The sequence below is a fragment of the Anser cygnoides genome, chromosome 5, assembly GCF_040182565.1.
Source record: "Anser cygnoides isolate HZ-2024a breed goose chromosome 5, Taihu_goose_T2T_genome, whole genome shotgun sequence".
Lineage (NCBI taxonomy): Eukaryota > Metazoa > Chordata > Aves > Anseriformes > Anatidae > Anser > Anser cygnoides.
Window position 1 is genome coordinate 7,702,656 of NC_089877.1, and position 20,112 is coordinate 7,722,767.

A 20,112-nucleotide genomic window follows, 5' to 3' on the forward strand; every position below is an offset into this window, starting at 1 on the left:
ACTTCAAATGTCAGCTTTTGTTATTAAAGCATGCAAGATGGGTACAATATATCTTTATATACCACCATTGGACTATCTACTTTTTTTTCCCCAGCAGGGGATAAAGTTTATTCCTAAGTCTGTTTTCTTCTCTGTTTATTTCAAAGGGTTAAGTTTATAGAATGTAGTCCCTTTAAATATTATGACACATGACAATGAACACAGGTATTTATGCATTTTTCATAATTCCTGTAGCTGCAAATCAATGTAAAGCATTTTTTTAAAACATAAAAATGATGTTAAGTGACTCTTACAGTAAAATAGTGTAACCATTCATTTGAAAACAGTGTTACTATATTGGATCGGAATAAGTGCAATTAAATCTTAGGTATAAGAATATTTAAACATCTGCAGTTTGTCTTCAGGAAAAAAAAGGTAACTGCAGTTCAATTGATAGCTCTTTTTCATTTTACAGATTTCAAAATACACTTTACAAAAGAAACTGAATGAAATGGTAAGAAATTAATAAAAGTAACAGTAAGTTTTTATGAAAAGAGAATGTCAGTTTATATAATGTCAATCCTAGCTATCTCTAATACTTAAATGATGGATGGATAACTATAAGTAATCAAAAGGTGATATCACCTTTGAATCTGAAAAAGTTTTCTCTCTAAAGTAACGTTCTCAGTTTCTTATGTTCTGATAGCTGCTGTTTAAATCATTTAGATTTTTTCTCCATCAATAAAAATAATTGGCTCTTGTTACAGAACAGAGTGAAAATTATTTTTTCATGGCCTGATATGAAAAATGTAATTATAGTACCCATATACTTGTAGGATCTAGCATATTCATCCCAAAGAAGTAGTAGAGGATTCTGTACAGCTTTTTGCTTTTGTTTTGTTGTTTGAGAAAAACTGATCATGGATTTTCTCACTCTTTCACCACTCTTTTCAGAATTATTTCTCAACATCAGTTCCCCTGAACAGTTTAGATTTCATCCAGTCCAGCTTACTCCCTTTGACACAGAGAATAAATTTGTATAGAGTGACAGCTTAGTTGCTCTGAACCCTGTTGTCTGTTTTGGGAAGTGAAAGAATGAGCTGCAGAAACATTGCTAAGCTTGATTGAATAAATGCTGTGAAAATTCTGCTGCTGCTCAACTGGAAAGAATAAAGATAATATTGTCAGACCATTATAAACTGTGATCTTAATTAAGAAGCTCAAAAAACTAGGGTCCAGTTTAGCTTTAAGTACCATGACATTTGTACTGAAAGTCATCTTCAACGCTACAGTGGTTTTACACAAAATATGGTGAAATTGAATAATGTGCCCTCTGACCTGGGAGATAAGGCTACAAGTTAAAGATCAAAGGCAACATAAAATGTGTTTTTGTCTTACTTCACTTTTAACTTACATTTATTCTTAAAAAACATCTGATCTAAATGGGTGCTTAAAATATACAAAATTATTGAACTTATATTTAGATCATTTCACATACTACCTTTCATTAATAATCTGCAAGTTCAGTCTTCCATATGAATGAGTGTTTAAGCAGCACAGATCCATTTCTAGCTTGTAGAAAAGGTGCTATGATTTAAATAAATATCTTCTGTTTGTATATTTATAATATTTTGTCAACAAATGATTATTTGAATATTTGAAAACATTGGGGTACTGTGCCCTTGATACAGAGTGTGGTTATTGAAAATGCTGTTGAGTTTGGGACTAAATATTAGAAGTCCTCTTTTGCATGTAGTACCAAATGTAACATGTATGGCCTGGCCGTACATGTAGAAGATGTAGAAACAAAAACAAGCAAAAAACCACACAAGTCAAGTAGAAACTAATTCTTTCCTACAACCATATGCAGTAGTGGGCTAATAAAGTTTTAGACTGGGTCAGTTTGTGTTGACTGGGTCATGATGTGTTTAAGGGAACAAAAGACCATGTAGAGTCTTAGTTATCACAAATGGCAAGATATTCTGAAGTAGAATGGATTTCTGAGACCCATTTACATATAAATTTGAATTTGAAGTTTGTTAGACATTTAGTTTATATCTGGAACATTAGAAACTCTACCAATTAGTAAAGTAGCTTTTGTATGTGTTGGGAATTGATGTACCACTTAATTTCAGTTTTGTTCCTTTCAGTTCTGTTCTTTTAATCTAACACTTCCAAGGTATATATATTTCATATTATTTTAGCATGCTATCCAGTTAAAGTTATGTGAAAACTATAGTGCTGATATCATGTATAGGATGACATGCTAGAAGTTTGAAATAGCAGAATTTTTTCTCCTCTATATAGTCTTTCAATATAAAACAAAGAATTTTTCTTCCATCTTTTTTGTTTGTTTGTTTATGCAATAACAGTACTGATTATTATGTGTGGTATAGTTGCTTTGTACCTCACTGCATACGGATACAGTCATGAGGCTGCAGGGTTATTCTGTCAGACAATTAGCTTTGTTGTAATCAACTTGATTGTGGCTTCTGTATTGCATTCTTTTCTTGCTGCTGAAATAAAGGAGTATCTAGAGGAAAATGGTCTTGGGTCAGGTCTTTGTTCCTTCCTTCACTACTTTCCTATGCTAAAACTCTGAGAGTGTAGAATAAAAGTGGATGTAGAGTAGAAAAATAAGTAAACTTTTCATCTATTCATGCCTTCCCTTTTTTAAGTTGCACTGGCTGATCCTGGGTATGTCTGAGAAAGTATTTAGAGTTACGTCTCTTCTCAGCTGAACTTTTACTTGTAGTACCTAATCCTTAAACATACATCATGGTGCTAAAATGTAAAAGGCGAGTGAGACTAAGGCTAGTGTTGGCTGGGTCAAAGACCAAAGGGGGAGATGGCACTGTTTATAAGGTGTCACTTGACAGTGACACTCACTGTGTCAATATCGATGAGTAAAGTAGATGGGATGAATACTTCTGTGAATGACTGGTAATTAGTCTAGTTTCACTTGCTGACTATATTGGTAAATGAAATGTTTGAGAGACCATTTATCGAAGCTGAATTCAAGCGATACGAAATGGCCTGGGTTCATTAAACTCTACTACTCTTCAAAAGAGGGAAGCTGCATCCAAATAATCCAGATTGTTCTCAGTAGGCAGTCTCCTGAACTGTGCCCAGGCCCTGTTTGAGTGCTCTTTGGCTTAGGCCAAATATGTCAGGGATCTCCTTAACAACCCAGCAGTATAGGCATTTCCTGAGAGTTTCCCTGCCACCACTTAGTTCTCTAATATAGAGGTAGTTACCAAACAAAAAATGTGTCCTTGTAAAACAGGATATAACATTCTTATCCTGGATTATTAAGAACAACCCAACTTTTAAAATGGCATTTATTTCCTTTCCAAATATTTTAGAAATTTGCCTGTAATTACACTGTGTTGTCTAAAAATAGTGAGAAAGGAGTAGTACAGTATAAACTGAAAATAATGACTTTAAGTAGAAAAATGGTGGGAACTAGAGAACTAGTGTGGAAATACTTTTCCTGTTTTGAAGATTTAGAGTTGGTAGCCCTCTGCATAATTTTCACATGATCTTGCCTGTAGTCTTTGTTCCATAACAACTCCTTTGTTCCTCTGACACTTTCACCTCCCAATTACCACCTTTTGATTCGCTGAGTAACTCTGACTAGTGACTCAATTTCCAGAATATTTTCGAGATATGAGCAATTCCCTCTTTGTCTTCCTCCTGTCACCTACCTGACCCTGAGCTATTTCTCTGGTCTAGTTCCACCAAGAAATGATTGTGCCTCAACAAGCCATATGGCCACAATCAGTTCCACTCCCCATCCCAGCTTATCTTTATTACTGGTGGAAGGCAGGGCAATAATTTCTGTTCATGCAGTATCAGACGTTAGGAAGGAGAACCGAGATTCTGTAGGTCTTGCTCCAACGCCAGGGTCAGACCCTCCCTATCCTGTGGAGTCTCTTGGTGTTTCTTTATTGTCTTCTATGGAAGAATGTTTTAAGACCTTTTCATCGTGAGCAGAAGATCCACATATCCAGGGAAAGATGTCAGAAGGCAAACCAAACTGCTTTTATTTTCCTGTGCGCTAAGGATGGAGAGCAGCTTACCATCAATTATGTTTAGACAAGTGGTAAACTCTTAATAGAACTCTTTTGAGGATATAGCAAGCCGATTCCTTTTCTTATTGGAAAGAGCCTTGGGAAATAAGAAAGCATATTTCTACCTTTTCTAATGGGGAGAAAGGAGTAATGCTGTCCTGCTGACTTAAGAAAGATTAAGAAAGAAATTGTGACAACACCAAGAAAAAACAAAATAAAAACAAAAGGCAAAAACTCAAATCTTGCCACAAGCTGTTGAAGTCTCATCTTAATGATGCTCCCTTATTTATCAGTCTCTTAGAATAAATACGCCTGAATTATTATCAGGAAAAACAAATATAGATTTTCCTTTATTGTATAAAGTCCACATTCTCATTTTAGTGAAGTACATTTTTTTATTTTTATTTTTTAAAGCTTACTTTTCATTAGGAAAAAGAGAAAGTACATGAAAATTCACAGCCTAAATTCCTTGCAGTGATTCTGTAAGTGGTGGTGTTTCTTTACCAGTGCTTCCATTATGACTTTCCATTTGCTGTAGTGTGTTTAATTTCATACCTTATAAAACATGAGAAATTTGTATTGTATATCCTGTTTTGCTAGCCTTATGTTGGTCATTTCTTTTGATTACTATCAGCTTTTATTATCCTCTGATGCTTGGACATGTATTGCATTTGTTACTGTATGGGAAGGGAGCCTTACAGAAGCCAAACAGCTTGGGCCGGATTCATCCTTGTGTAACTTGAATTTACACAAAAGAATGAATTTGGCCCAATTCATTTTAGTTGTTACGTTGCTCTACTGTATTTTAGAAATAGACTAGATGTCTAAATAGGTATATTTTCAGAGAAAATAATTTAACCTACTTTCCTTACAGAGAAAAATAATTGAAAAATTGTCTAAATAGTACCTACAAAGCTATTAAGAAAAATACTATACAAAAATACTAAAATATTAAAGAGGAGCACAAAAAAAACCCTGTATATTGAAAGATAAAAAAAAAAAAAGGTTGTATATGTCACTGAATATAGGTTCATGGGAATATATACTTTTGACAAAGGAAAACTTGAGAACAGGATTTGAAAGCAGTTAATCGAGTTCTGCATGCGTTTACTTGAAAGTTCTCCCAGATCTAAGGGACTGCATGTGAAAATAAATTGAAGTGCCTGTTTGATAAGCTAACACACAGGTGAAGGTTTTTGGAATGAGGTGTTATCTGGAGGTGGGAACTGATTGTCAGATATGAAATAGATAACTAAGCTATTCTGAAAATGGTTTTGCATTTATGCCATTATGTTAAGCATTTGGAGAGTTGATTTATACATGCTAGTGGGCACCATTAAGCAGTGGCTTCATTTGTTTCCAACAGGATCAGAAATTACAGTTGCACTTAACAGCAAGAGAGGAGCATCATAAGAAACTGAATGAAGTTGAGAGGTGTTATGCCACTATTGTATGTCAGTTTGGCATTGTTAAAGGTGTTCATGGACAATTAGAGCACAGTGGTACGTATGGCTTAAACGTCCTCCAGCATTTATTTTTTGCTTTATTTTTGGCCAGACTGAGTTTGAGATGTGTGACAGAACTCAAAAAATAGTAGCTGCCATGTGTCAAGTATCAAATATACCGGCTGACAATTACTGCATCTCAGTAGCTGCTTCAGCATTTCTTTGTGTGACAGTGCCAGGTTAAGCAGCACAGCCCCTGTACCTATTCTGCTCTTTGCTGTTATACCACTACAGCTGTGTGTGTGACCATATGGTAAACTATGCTGAGGAAAAGATTTGTGTTCAAAAACAAGCCAGTAGCAGACTCAGCCCTTCAAAAAAAATGTATGTATATATGCTTAATTTGGATCACCTTCCTCTTGCCATTAAGCAGACATCCACATAAACAGTGGTACCAGCTCAAATGAGGGGATGAAAGTAAAGGAATTAGCAGATAACGAAAAATGAATGTAATTTGAACTAGCTTTAATGTTGGAAATGGACAGAAAACATTAATGAATTATAATATTTTGCTGGTTTTATACAGAAATCTAAAATCTTAAAACTACTTCAGTAAATAGAGTGGATGAATAACTTCATAGAGTTATTGTTACCTAGATCCTGACTATGCGACTATTCAGGCTTTATAAAATCAGTACCATAACCCGTCTAATATATTAAACAACAAAATTATTTGTGAATTATTTGTGAATCTATTAATACAAAAGTAGCATTCCACATACCCTTTTTAAATATAACTATATATATTTCATCTGTAAAATAATAAAGCTGATATGCAAAGTAATAAAAAATAATAATTTAAATGAAGTTTGGTACCTGTTAATTTGAGAGACAAATCCTAGTTTTGCATAACAAAGTAATTCACTGCAATGTCTGCATGAGAATTTGTGTAGGACTAACTTGTGCATACTGTTTTGTGTGCCTTCAGTTTATCCTTTGATTATGAACAATAATTCCTTTTGTAAAGAAAAGGAATACTAGATGTATAACTTACAAGCTTCAGTATTTATTTTTAATTTTTATTTTTTGCATGAAGCCAGCTAGTTCTTCAGATCTCATCTGAATAAATTGCTAACACATTATCAAAAATTTTGGGACATTATTTGCCCAAAATATTTTTAGTATTTTGGGGTTTTCTCTATTTATATGAAATTGTGGTATTCTAGTACCTCAGATTACTTTTTGTACCCCTTTCTTGAAAGTAGGTTAGTATTTGATATTCAAAAACACTCAGTATTTTTTTTAACTATATATAAAACGTTTTGCCATGTTTCTACTTATAGTTATTAGTAATTGCCAAAGGAACCCCTGGAAAAGATTAAATCTAAATTATTAACTGCTTCTGTTCAAGAAGCCAATCTATTCACCAGTTTAACTCCAGTGTGTCTTTTACTGCAGTGAGAATTCAATTTGCATTGCAGTATGTAAGACCTGAAATAGGTAACTTGTAAATTCTGAGCAAGAAATTGCAGTCAGTGGAAAAGTTGTGCAGAAAGGGTATGAGACATTTTTATGCAAATTGTTTAGATTTATGAATAGTTGCTCTTTATCTGCTGTATTAGAACAGTATGTAGGGAAACAAGAAAGTAAAAACTGATGCTATAGTGCTTTTATAGGGAAAATGCAACAATGCATAATAAATCTAAAACTTTGTGTTACTAGTGACCCATTATTAGCACTTTAAAGATAGAGCGTGAACATAGGAGTCTCGTTGAAAACTTTACCAATTTTTGCCTGATTTTTTTCTAAATTTTACCAGAAGACATTTATTACATTCTTTTTTAAGTATTTTCATTTGCTAAGCACATCTTTAACAGATGGAAAGAATTTTCTGGGTGTGATGGAGTGTCTGGAGTTCCTGCATACAAAGAGGAGTCAGGAAACTGAAAAGGCTGAAGAAAAAGCTGAGGGGATCAAAATACTTAGGCTGAATAGAAGTGACTGAAAAAGTACAGGAATGGTGGTGAACATCTTCAGTTTTTCATTGTGATATCTTGTGATTCCGTTCCCTTTCAAAAGAGACAGAGGATATTCTTAGGCTTGTCCTCTTCATTATCCTGTTTGTGGTCTTCCATGTTCTATATGAACGTAACTCTGTACATTTAACTCAAGTATTTGAGTGTTCGGTGGTTCATTATGTTCTATGTTTCTCTGAAAATAATTGACTTAGCTTTGTTTTTAAAAATAGGAGTTTACAGGTAATTTTCTGATAAAATTGAAAGATGATGGAGAAGTCACCGAAATGGGTGACACTAAATGGCACTAGAAATGAAATGACAAAATCAACAAACAAAATTCTGAACTTGTTTTTTGAGGTATAGAACAACTGATACTAGCTGTTGTAATCCTTTTATGTAGTATCATAATATATGGAAAGAGTAGTTGAGTCATATTTTCAGCCTTAGCTTCTGTTCCAAAAAGCTTGACTATTTTAGACATTAAAAACACATATATTGCAGATATAAATCAAATAGCTCTTTAAATGCAGAAGTACATATTAACATGTTTCATCTGTTGTTTAAAGTACAGGAAGCGATACAGCTCAATAAGAAACTAACATCAGTGAATAAAAAACAAGAGACTGAAATAAGTAATCTGAAGGAAGTAAGTATAGTATGTATTTCTAAATGCGTAGGTGGGCTTCTTTTGGACTTGTTCAAGCTGCTGTAGTGCTAATGGAAATAGTATACGAGTGACATGCAACTGTTCTTCATTCTATCACTAATGGTTGAATATGTCTTAGATTCCCATCTTATACACAGATGCCTCAGATGACTGCCAATTAAATGTTGAGCAGCTCTGAATAGTTTCTGTAACTTGGGAATTTTTGTTTACCTCTATTGTATCCTACTCATTTCTTTTTAATTATCATCAACCTATCTTTTTCCTGTGCTGTATTGCCATTGCATTTTTCATCTGGTAGGGAAAGGTAACAGTGATGTTTTCAGTGTAGTCAAACACAACATGAGTAGGAAGAAGGTTACTTATGCCATAGAAGCAAGCTGATAGCTTGAACATAGAATAAATTACATTCATTTCTCAATCTCTATCAGTAATGAGAGAATTTTAATACAGGGCAACTGAGACCGTCAATTATAGTGATGCTATGGTCAAAATTTGTCTGGCCATTAAGCTCTTTTCTGCCTCTCTTCTACTAAGAAACTAGTATTTGCCAGGTACGTTTTCAGTTGCGCTCTCCTGGACCTTTATAATAGGGGTAAGGATAAAGTTCTTTAAGCTGTTTCTTAGGTGCTGACAGGAGAAGAGGCGAAGGGACCCTCTGAAGACAAAATTGTTCTGTAAACTCAGTATCTTTCCGTACCTCATTTTTTTCATATCTCTTTTTCTTTCCAGTCTGCTATTTTCTCTCCCTTTGATTCTGTGAGGATGTTAGGGAGGGAGCAAATGCATGATTACTTGCAGCTTCTTGGCCTACTACGTAGCTCCATTTTCATTTGTTTCATTCCTGCCTTTTCAAGCACTTAATACTGATATTTACTACATGAAGATATATTAGTCACAAATCATAAATTGAACCTAGATATCATACAAGTTTTTAAAGAGGAATTGTAACTTTCATGTGAAGAACAGGAACATTCATCTAAAATGAAGCATATCTTTATTGTATTATATTGCAAATATCAACATTCAAGGAGTCTAAAAACTCTTAAGTATCACAGTCAATTAGATTTGTTGCTTTTGGTTAAGAATCAACAATTCATTGCATAGAATTCTCCTGAGAGTAAGTAATTTGAGAGGTAAGAAAAGAAAAAAATGTTTAAGAAAATTTTTACATAATAAATTTTATGAGTAACAGAGGTGTGCGAGATAAACTGATAATATTTTGTGTACTCCAGTAATCAAATGTATTCCTTGATCCATTTTTTTCAGTTGTACTATTGGCTCTTAAGGTCATGGGTGATAAATTTTAAATAAAGTACTGCTAGATAAGCAGTAGAAGGAGCCAGCTGAAACTTAATCTGGTTTCCGTTGTTCACCAGGAAATGCCTTTATCCTGGCTATTTCTGAATTTCTTACTGGACATTTAGTATCTGACCATCCTGTTGTGAATATGAGTGGAAACCTGAACTGGAATTTAATTGCTTAGCCTTCCAATACTCATGTATTGCTGTGGCACTTTTTGGGAAGGACTTGCGGTCTGAACAAAAAGTGAAGGCTTGTTTAGTTGTAATTACAGTTTTGTAGATGAAAATTCTATGTAGTAGAATGACAGGTATTTTTCCTTGAAAGGCAGAATATCTGTGAAAATATAATTTAAAATTAATAATATTGTAAAAAAAAAAAAGTCCATTTTTCAGTACTTCCTATTTCAAGAGTTTATAAATTTCAGCTTATAAAACACTTTTAGAAAGTGAAGTAGTGGCATAGCATATTCCTGACCTATATCTGTAATGGCACTGTATAGTTCAGCACAACTTCCACTTGTGAAGGGCTGTGGGCTCTGTCGTTTGGGTCAGTCTGTAAGTGAAGAGAAAGGAAATGCTCGGACCCACTAAGAATTGCCCTGAGCTAGTTTCATTTCATTGCAGTTCCCTTTCCCTTAGCCTTACCATTGCAGTAGTGATCTTAAAGCAGTAAGGTGTTTTCTCTTGTTGGGGAATGTATCTCGTAGAGCTGAGGGGACCTGCAAGAGTTATAAAGCAATGAGAAAACTTTGATATTTACTAGGGATATCTACTAGGGATTACTAGGCTATCTTCACTTGCTACAAAGCTGAAAGTTCTTGTCATATCTGCAGCACAAGTTGTGACGTCTTATACAACTGGTTTTATCTGCCTTGGCGACTTGACTGACCTCTAATAAATCTAAAAACTTGTTAGCTGTTACCACAGCCGTTACTTTGACTTGGACTAGGATGATCTTTCACATTTCTTCTTAACGGAAATATGAAATTAGTGAATTCCACATTTATGAAAAAAAGTAAATAATCTCCAATTTTAATAAAATTACATGTATATGATGGGAGTATTAAGTACAACTGTAAAACCCGATTTACATTGAGGTCCATTCTGCAAATGTTTAGGCTTCTGGAATTTGTGGAAATAAATATTTGGAGAGGTGGTAGTTTGCTCTTGACATTGTCTGCTTACTAGTCCAGTTCTGATATCTTGGCTTAATTTCCTTTTTAGGAAACACTTGTGTTTTTATAATTTGAACACTTAGATATTCAACATGGTTGGATTTTTTTTTTCCAAGCACTTTGAAAGTGCTTGCAAGAAAATTGATAGAATGAAACAAACCTTTAAAAAACAGCTATGCTGCACAAGGCCTGAGAGATTACTCAGGTTGCACTGATCTTGGAAGAGAGCAAAAGGATGTGCTTGTTATGTTGGATAAACTTTCAGTTTGCATAAGCTATTGGCACTGTCTTGGAAGCAGTTACATCTGTCTTGGAAGCAGTTACACCTGCCCATGATGGCTCTTTTTCCAGTCCTGTACTACCACTTCATGCTGGCATATGTGATTGTGTGACCCTGAGAAAGAGTAGAATTAATTTTTTAGTAAAATTTAGTTTTCATCAATACAAAAAAGGGAGTAACTTTTATCTTAGACCAATTAGCAAAAGGAAAGCAAAATGTATTTAAGGAACAGGGCTGTTTCTTTTGTGTGACTTTTGACTTCTGTTGCAGGCTTAAATTGTTTCTGAAACCACATCCCTGAGTGTTGGCTGCTAGCAACACATCAAAGGAATAGGTTTAAAGCCTTATTGTCCTTTCCTAACTGATAAAATTATTTTCCAGATTTAATTTCTATGGTTCTGAATACTACTAGTGATCTTATTAATGGCAGAAAGCTATTAGAAAAAGAAGCAAAAAAGTCTGTGACTGATTTTTTATAATTTCAGAGTACAAGAAAATATATGTATGTATTAAAATTATTTTATATTATTTTTACAGTTATGTAGCCTGTGCTTTCACTCATCATGGTAAACTTTCTCATTACTCTTGGTAATCTTGTTTGTGTTGGTTCTTTTTGTATGTTGTTTTCTGTCCACAGCGTTGGTAGATTTGCAGATGTGGGTTTGATTCCAGATGGATTTATACACATCCACCTGCTACATACACAGAAGAAAATCTAGTTATCTTTTTCTTTTTTACTTTCTTTTTTACTTCAAGTGCATAATTTACTTAGTATGGCTTGTTCTTTTCCGCAACAAAATAAATAGTGAGACACTTCTGTACACAATATACTCTGAATTTGGCAAAACGTACATGAGATCCATGGCAGCATTTTGCACCTGCTTGTGTAGCACACAAGCTATGTACCAATAAACTAATTCTCTGTAAAAGACTAGTGCAGTGCATCTTTTCACATTTACAGAGTGAAAAACTGCTCAGACCACCTTCTGCTTCTTAAATGCAAGATTTCTGCTTGCATATTTTATTAGAGCCTTCTAGTAAAAATAGTACAACTAAAAGATGTTTTCATTGCAAAGATGGTTCTTCCTAGATTACAGAATATCACATTTCTAAAGCATTGCTGTCTTTGAGTTTTATAATTGATACTGCAATTACACTTAGTCCTAGCTAGATCACTTAAGATTTATTTATGGCTAAAATACATGAGAAATAAAGCCTCTAGCAAACAAAATGATTTATTTAAAAGTAGTATCTGTACTTGTATTTTCCTTGTAACTTCGTGAATTTCAGCTACATAATCTTCCCTTTCTTTTGGTACTGTTATATGATTTTGTCCAGAACAGTTAAACCATTGGTCTGTGATAAGATGGAATTCCAGTTTTGTGAAGAAAAGTTAAACAGACCAAACTTAGTTGTTAGATAAAACTATTACCATTCTGAATGCTTGGTTCACCACTATGGCATCATGAAGAATTCTTGATACTATCTGTGAACAGCATTCATAACCTCTGCTATTTGTCTGAGTAAACGTCAGAGCGCTCAAGGAGAGAGCGATATTAAACAGACTACCTTGTACCAGAATGGGAGGGGTGGGGGAGAATAGGGCACAATATTTATGACTCCAGGAACTATAAGTTGTAATTTAATGAGATCAAAGCATTTGCTGTTTATTTGCTTCACTAGGAGCTTGGAATAAACTGGTTGGAAAACAGATAGCACCCCCCTCCCCCCAAAAAGCAGGATATTTAAAAGATTATAAAGACTATAAAATCAAACGCATATTTTAGATGGAAAATCATGTTGTAGAAGTTTCTAATATAAAATTAATTTAGCATTCTCCTGAGATTAAGTAATTAATGTTTCAGGAAAAGCAAAGATCCTCCAAATTTATAGCCAGTTCCTGTTTTTACCAGATAGTCACTGTTCTTCCTTTTTTTATTTTTTTTCCCCCTCCTGATTCCCAGGAACATAGTAGTTATAATAGGCATTTTATTCCTATTGTATATTTCAGTGTAAGAGGCTTTACCAATACCAACTCAATGCTCGCTTCTAATATACTTCTAGGAAGAGAAAGTATCAAAATATGGAAGTATCAGAAATGCTTCAAACAGTAATATTATTAGCACAATAACATTTTACATATGAAAATAAACTTTCAGCCACATTTGACAAGTTCAAAGTTTAGGAAGTCAGTCTTAGAAATTTCAGTTCCTCAATTTAATTTATTCTTCTGTTTCCATACATCATTTAAAAGTAGGGCATGACTTAGGATAGTTTAAAAGATTTGTCTTTGTTTTGAATTGCAATGCCTATACTGGATGAACTATTTATACGTGTTTCCTGTGTTAAGGAACTGAAGAAAGTAACTACAGACTTGATAAGGTCCAAGGTCACATCTCAGTACAGGGTGGGAGAAGAAAACATCAATCTTGCAGCAAGGGAAAAACAGTTTCAAGAACTGCAACAAAAAATCAGAATGGTATTTTGGAGTTTAAACAAATTAAATTTTTGGTTAATGTGTTCTGTTCTTCACTTATAAAACATCATGGCAAGGATCTCTGTGATGCATACATCTCAGTGATTCCTTTCTACTATCTGCATATACTGTGTACCAAAATTATTTCCAGAACTACCTTTTCTAGGGAAGTAAATACACTGTGAATAGAAGTACAAATTTATAAATAAATAAAAATTTAGACATTGCAATGTAATACAGTTTTTTAAATAGCCTCATGATGATTCACAATACCCCATTAATACAATATTACTAAAAAAATATATATATACAGTAATTTTAAATGCCTTTTATAGTACTTCATGTTCCTTTTTTCCTTTTTTTAAGGAGGAAGCAGTTAGTAAAAAAGTTAAAGAAGAAAACACTCAAATTAAAGGAGAAAAGCTGGTGAGTTGTTAAAATAACATTGTTATTCAAAATTACTTAAGAATATAGGTGCTATATATTTAAGATTCTTAAATGATCTTACTAAGCTATTAAAAAAATAAATTCGTTTACTTTTCTGAAGTATTTCATTAATAACACAAATGGGATTTTACTCCTCAATTTTGGAAGATGAATTAGCAAAATGAAATACATTCTTTGACACCTTGTTCCAGGTCTTAACTTCTATCTTGGAGTTCAAATTGGAGAAATTTGGTACACCCATTAAAATAACGTATATATCTGTTTAGTCCAAGTAAGCAATGAGGTTTGCATAATATTCTTGTTACTGTGCTTGCTGGAACATATACTTTGAGAATATTAAGCCACACCTATACATAGGTGATGATAGGATTATCTTCTATCTCAAACTTAGTTATTTGCTCTGTTCCTGAGCAAATCCTGTTATTCAAGCCAGATACATGGAGTCAAGTAACATACATGTGGCACAAAAATTGTGTTTCCTGTAATAATATCATAACGTACTGCTTTGCAAATATTAAACATTAAAAGGGCTTTTTTTCTTATACAGTTACAAAATTCTCATTCTGCAGCTCATTAAGCAAATACATTGGAGAAATGTTAACCTTGTTCTGAGGGAAGGACAAAAGCAGTAGCTTGCTTTTATTCTCACTGAGCACTCGTTAAAGGATAATCCAGTACTCTTACAATTTTTAAAAGTTTGCATTTTGAATTGACTTTTTTAACATACTTGCTAATAAACATAGAAAACAACGAGAGATATACTCAGTCTTAATTACTCCAACAGCTCTGGATGCATTAAAAACATGGCTGTGGAGGTGCTTGTAGCCAAATTCATATGCTCATACTGTGTTATTAAAGAGTAAGACTGGTATTGCCTGTATTTCTCTATTTTTGTTCTGTGTGAATTGCTAGGTTGTTTTGTTTGTTTATTTATTTTTGGTGGTTGTTCATAATATATGGCTCTTCTTTGTATAAATCTCTGGTGGGGGGTGGCTCTAATATAGAGATTAACTTCATGTTTCCTCCATGAATTTGGGCTAGAAGATCTGGATTTTCTTGTTAGAGAGCTAGTAATTCACTATCTGGATTAACTGAAAATGTTGGTTTCAGTGGCTATTGGACTTGGACTGAATATATTATCTAAATTTATCTAAATTACACTGAATTGTATGCAGAGAAGCAATCTTGTCTAGTTGAGTGAACACTGTACTTGATACAAAAGACACAGACAACCGTGCTACTGACCTGGGCAAGCCATTCCATGTTCCTGTGGTTCTGTTTACTAGATGTAAAAATGAACCAAGAATAAACTAAACTTCAGTGTTAAAAATATTTCTCTGCATGAGTTTACATGCATGAAAAGTTGTAAAGTCAAAAAAAAAAAAAGGCTTTTAGCAGCTAGCTGTATCTGTGTATATGATAGGACCAAAACAGATAAGTTTGAAAGTTATCTGTGAGTAAATAAAAATACTTTTTTGTAATATGTTTCTCAATATATTTTGAAGTAACGGGGTACATTTAAGACTATCTTATGAAACGCGTGTCTTTTGCTGTGCAGATCAGATCTTTTTTTTTGGTAACTGCTGTTCCAGTCTTTAAAAAGTAGGGAGTGGCTTAGCTAGATCATTCCCTGTGTCTTTTGAATCTTTGGAAATCTTTCAAATTGTTTAATATAAAATGACTTTCACTGTCTCCATTCCATCCATATTTTCATCTGCAGCATAGTGAATGGTAGCACCAATGGACTATAAATCTACACCATCTTAACTCATTGGATGGCTGTTTTCTTATAATTTACTCTTCTAGAGATAGCAATATTGTCTATAGTCATTTAGTCATATCAGTTCTGTCTAACTTGAAGATTTTTGTCATGAACAGTGTCCTTCTAAAAAAAATGATCTTTTCCTGCAAGACAGCTGAAATTTTAATACGCCAACTTTGTATTTGACCAACTTGGACCATTTGAAAATAAGTTACTGCAATGAATTAACATGCTAGTCTTTCACTTTTGACATACAGGTTTAAAATACAGAAGGAATAATTGCAGCAGTCCACATTGGTAATAGAAATAACAGAACCAAGCCACGTTACTTGTAATGATTCTTTGGTTTAGTCTGAACACTGAAAGAAAGTGTTAATTGAATGTCAAGACTGTAGTGTTCATTAGTACAACTCAGTGCAAAGTTCATGTAGCATCGTCTCACATGAAATTTAAACTGGGATTATTATTCCCTCATAGTAGTGAATGCTTAATGGGTTACAGACAGATAATGAACCCCATGTTATAATGATTGGAAGCGTCTTGTTGGAGTCACTGAGGCCAATGAATATGAAGCTGAGAACTTGGCCCTAAAGTTTTCCAAAAGAAAAAAAATAGTATAAGATTAGTTGTTAATTCTAAATAGTTTACCCTTTATAAGACAATTGATGAAGGCACTTCAAAAAATCAGATTGTGACAGCAAAATTTGATGCACATGCATCATGGCATTATATGGTGCAAAGCTAATGTGTGTTAGTTCCAATCTATTAGGATTTAATTTGAGATTCACAATAATGTCACGTAATGGTGATCCATTAATGAAAGTGATTACTTGTCTTTCACAATTTCTCTGGATTTTCCATTATTTTCCCAAACTGTAATATGGTATCATAAAATTATTCTGCTAGATTAATTGAACTCACAGAGGGGTAAGATTTGATGCACATTGTTCTGATTTGCACTGAATTATTTTAAAAATATCAGTGCATTGTTCATTTTAATTATAAGAAAAAATCTCTGATAAAGAATAGTCTATTATATTCTCCCAGGAAAAAGGCTGAAAGAGCCTAGAGGAGGTCTGATTCTTCCTACAAGCCCTTCCCAAATGTTGATGTTGGTTGTAATAGGAAATACATTCTAACGTACATTATTTTGTATACCACTGACAGAAAAAAAAATGCTGAATCTCAGACATAAATTAACTAATGTTTACACTTCAGAAACAAAATGTAATTCAATATATCCTGATTTGTTTGTATTAACAAGGAAATTCTCAGCTCTCTACAATGTGTGCAGGAGCTGCTTCAGCGAATAACCCAAACGAATATTAGAATGGAAAGTGAATTAAATGCACTGAAAGAAGAATATCAGGTCAGATTTTTCTTGATTAGACAAGCTGCTACTATCTGTTATGTATTTTTTAAGTCTAGGGCTGTTAAAGACATCTGTGTGCTTTTCAGAACTTTTGACCTCACTTCCATTGCTCCCTCAGCTCCTTAACTGTCAGCATGAACCTTGAAATGCAGTCTATGGTTTCCCTCTTTGAATTCTCCCCCTAAAGTAAATCATGGTTGCCACTCCAATCAACTATTTCTGGAGGGTAAAACCAGAATGTTTCTAAGGTTGCTTTCAAGTATTTTGAAATCAAATGATTTTATAACTTGTTTCTTTTAATTCATTTTTACGTAGGTATAAATTTCTCATTCCTGAAAAGTACTTCAAATTTCAGAACTTCAGAGCCATAGCTTGTCCTCAATTTTGTTAGAGCAAAGAGCCTAACCAAGAATATTCCTTAGTCATTTCTTATTGTGTTGTCTGTCATATTTATGCTAAGGGTGGTAAGTAGTCATGGGATTGCAGTGTTCTTCTTTGAGATTGTAAATAAAATAAATAAAATTCTTAACAGTTTAGATTCTAAATTATACTACCAGTCAAACTGGCTAACAATGCACTGAAGATTAAGGTCATTATCTCTTCTGTTCAGATATTCCATGTTGAGTTCAGCTACAACTATTAATGGGATAATTAATAATTATCCACTGTATTTATTGATATAATTACAATTATTCTATTCTTTGCTTGGCCGTTGAGGCAAAGGTTTTGAACTAGCATCTCAGTTTCAAATTAAGCTTTCTATGTGCATGTATACTTCTGTTTCTAAGTAAACGCTTCTAATGTTAAATTGAAATTAGATTTACTTCACGTAAGCCTTAACCTTGTATTTTTATAGATGTAAGAAGTTTGCCTTCTGCCACAACATAAGTATGTGAATTTTGCATTTTGACTGAACAAGTGAAGTTAAAGATAAGTCTAGGTTCCTGCATTTAGTCCAGAGTGTTGGATTTTCATGACTTCAAATTCTTTGATCTGAGTGCTCTAGAACCAAGAAGAGATGCTTCTCAGCCTGGAGAATAGTCCCACTAGTTCATTATGAATCTTCAGCATTCTCCAATTCCTTTTTCTTATAATTTGCTTTACTAAAAATTTAAACATGACAAGGCACAGTTTAAGGTTACTGAAAGGTTAGTGTTAGGTTAGTTTTCTTGGCACACTAAACTTTTGACCACGATCAATCGAGGCAATTCTACAGGCATTGAGCTGTTAAAAGTAGCATGCTTTTTAGTAATCTGTTGTTTATATGTTGGCTTATCAGCAGAAACAGTGAAATAGCTGGGTTAGTTGCTATTCATATGACACTTTTTTTTGTTAGTGAGAAGGTAATGTGCATTTTATTTTAAGCTGATTGAAATGAATTTGCAAAGAAAAGCAGAGGCTTGAGATAACTGGTTTGTAACCTTACCAATGATGATTTTCATAATAGAGGGGCCCTTGAGGAACCTCAAGTGAATCTCATGTGTTCTGGTTCTTTCCAGATGAACTTTGGGGATTATTTTGATTTTTCAAAAATATCTGTCTCCATTTAAACAGTTGTCATAAAATATTGTTGCTTTTCACAGCTACTCATTTTGCTGACGGTTTGAGACAGGGTGTTAGCTGCTTATTTTGCCTCATCATTTTTAAAGCAAGAAATGGAACTTATAAATAGGGAGCTTACTATACAACTTGAATGCTCTACCCACTTTTCCGTTGATTTGAGAGCTGTTGCTTTTGTTTTTACTGATTCTAGAATCTGAATATGATGAGTAGGTTGTGAAGGTCACATTTTATTCCTATGCTCTATCCTACATTCCTGTCATATTTATGAACCTTTGAGTCATTGTACAGTACTATGGAATTTTTTTTTCTTTTACTCACAGAAAAATAATTCTACTTAGTTTTTGGGCTTGAGATGACTGAATACTTGCAAAGTAACATTCAAGTAAGATCATATCAGCCTTTTTCATTTATCTGTGGATACACAGTGCTAGGATACAAAAGTGTCTGAGAGTTCAGAAAAGCAAGCTAAAGTTCCTTAGTGAATGACAGAATATATGAGAATGCAAGGAATTCAGGTATTCCTCTCTATACAGTTGTCTTTAACATATATTATTCTATTCATCAGCTACTCCCAAGATTTCTTCTTTATATAGCCTGGAATAAATAGGCAGCTGATATTTCTTCCTATCTAAATAATAGATTATTTGGTCAAATGGAAGAAGAATGCTTACTCTGCAAACTGTATCTCAACACAGAGACAACTGTGTTCTATCTATTTGTGTAAGATATTATCAAAGCAGATGTACCTATTTGAGATGGACTTGCTTCTATTAGTCTTGTTTGCAACCAAAGAGAAAGCAAACAGAGTCTTGTCTAGGAAGGGATGGTGTGAAGGTCTTTTGATATATATGTTCTTGAATCACAGGACTAATACATACGTAACTTTCAGTTCCACTAATTCCACAAGCCACGTGTAAACCCAGTGTGGACTTAACTAAGATGATCATGCTGACTCTGGCACAGGCAAGTTCAGCTTTGCAAAAGTGCTGGGGCAATATGTACATGCAGTAAGGATCCATCCACCGGTCGTTACAACGTCTCTCATTTTTTCAGGATTACTTAGCATTCTAATTACTGAATACTTTCACTCAGTATCCCTCAAAATCAGGAAACTTCCTCTTCTTGGTCTCCAAAGCAAAAATATTCTTATTATATTGATTGATTGATCGATGTATTTATAATGGATTTGGCTTTATTTTGTACTGCACACCTATCTCCGTAAATTTCAACAACACTGTATTGTTACACTGTAACAACACTGTATTATTGAGATGATGAGAATGCTATGTTTATTTTCAGAAGATGCACTTTATCTGTTGATATTTCTACAAAGGATCTTCAGGATTTTAAGTGTTTACAGTTAGTTAATGTTAACCCTACACCTACAGGTGTTATTCTGATGTCCATACTGCTTCTAATTACGTCTGTGATGATTATAAGAAAGTACTTTGGACAGTTTAATTTGAAACTATTGTTATTTCAAAAATATTTCAGTAGGATAGGGTTAACTGAGAGGGCCCAATATTGAGTAGGTATCTTAGTGATTTCTTATGC

At 33.7% G+C, this 20,112-nt stretch overlaps 1 protein-coding gene across 26 annotated transcripts in view; it reads left to right on the forward strand.

Moving 5' to 3' along the window:
* The window catches only part of CCDC73 (coiled-coil domain containing 73), a 95,220-nt gene that overhangs the window by 57,146 nt on the left and 17,962 nt on the right, over positions 1–20,112 (forward strand). For 14 of the 26 annotated variants that reach the window (XM_066997529.1, XM_066997527.1, XM_066997526.1 and 11 more), the window contains 6 exons: positions 455–493; positions 5,419–5,554; positions 8,082–8,161; positions 13,289–13,417; positions 13,781–13,840; positions 16,888–16,992. The exons of 1 other annotated variant lie outside the window; for it this stretch is intronic. In XM_066997529.1, the coding sequence (XP_066853630.1) occupies positions 455–493; positions 5,419–5,554; positions 8,082–8,161; positions 13,289–13,417; positions 13,781–13,840; positions 16,888–16,992 (549 nt within the window). The remainder of the gene's footprint in view (positions 1–454; positions 494–5,418; positions 5,555–8,081; positions 8,162–13,288; positions 13,418–13,780; positions 13,841–16,887; positions 16,993–20,112) is intronic. 11 more of the 26 variants (XM_066997517.1, XM_066997520.1, XM_066997524.1 and 8 more) reach the window with 8 other exon arrangements.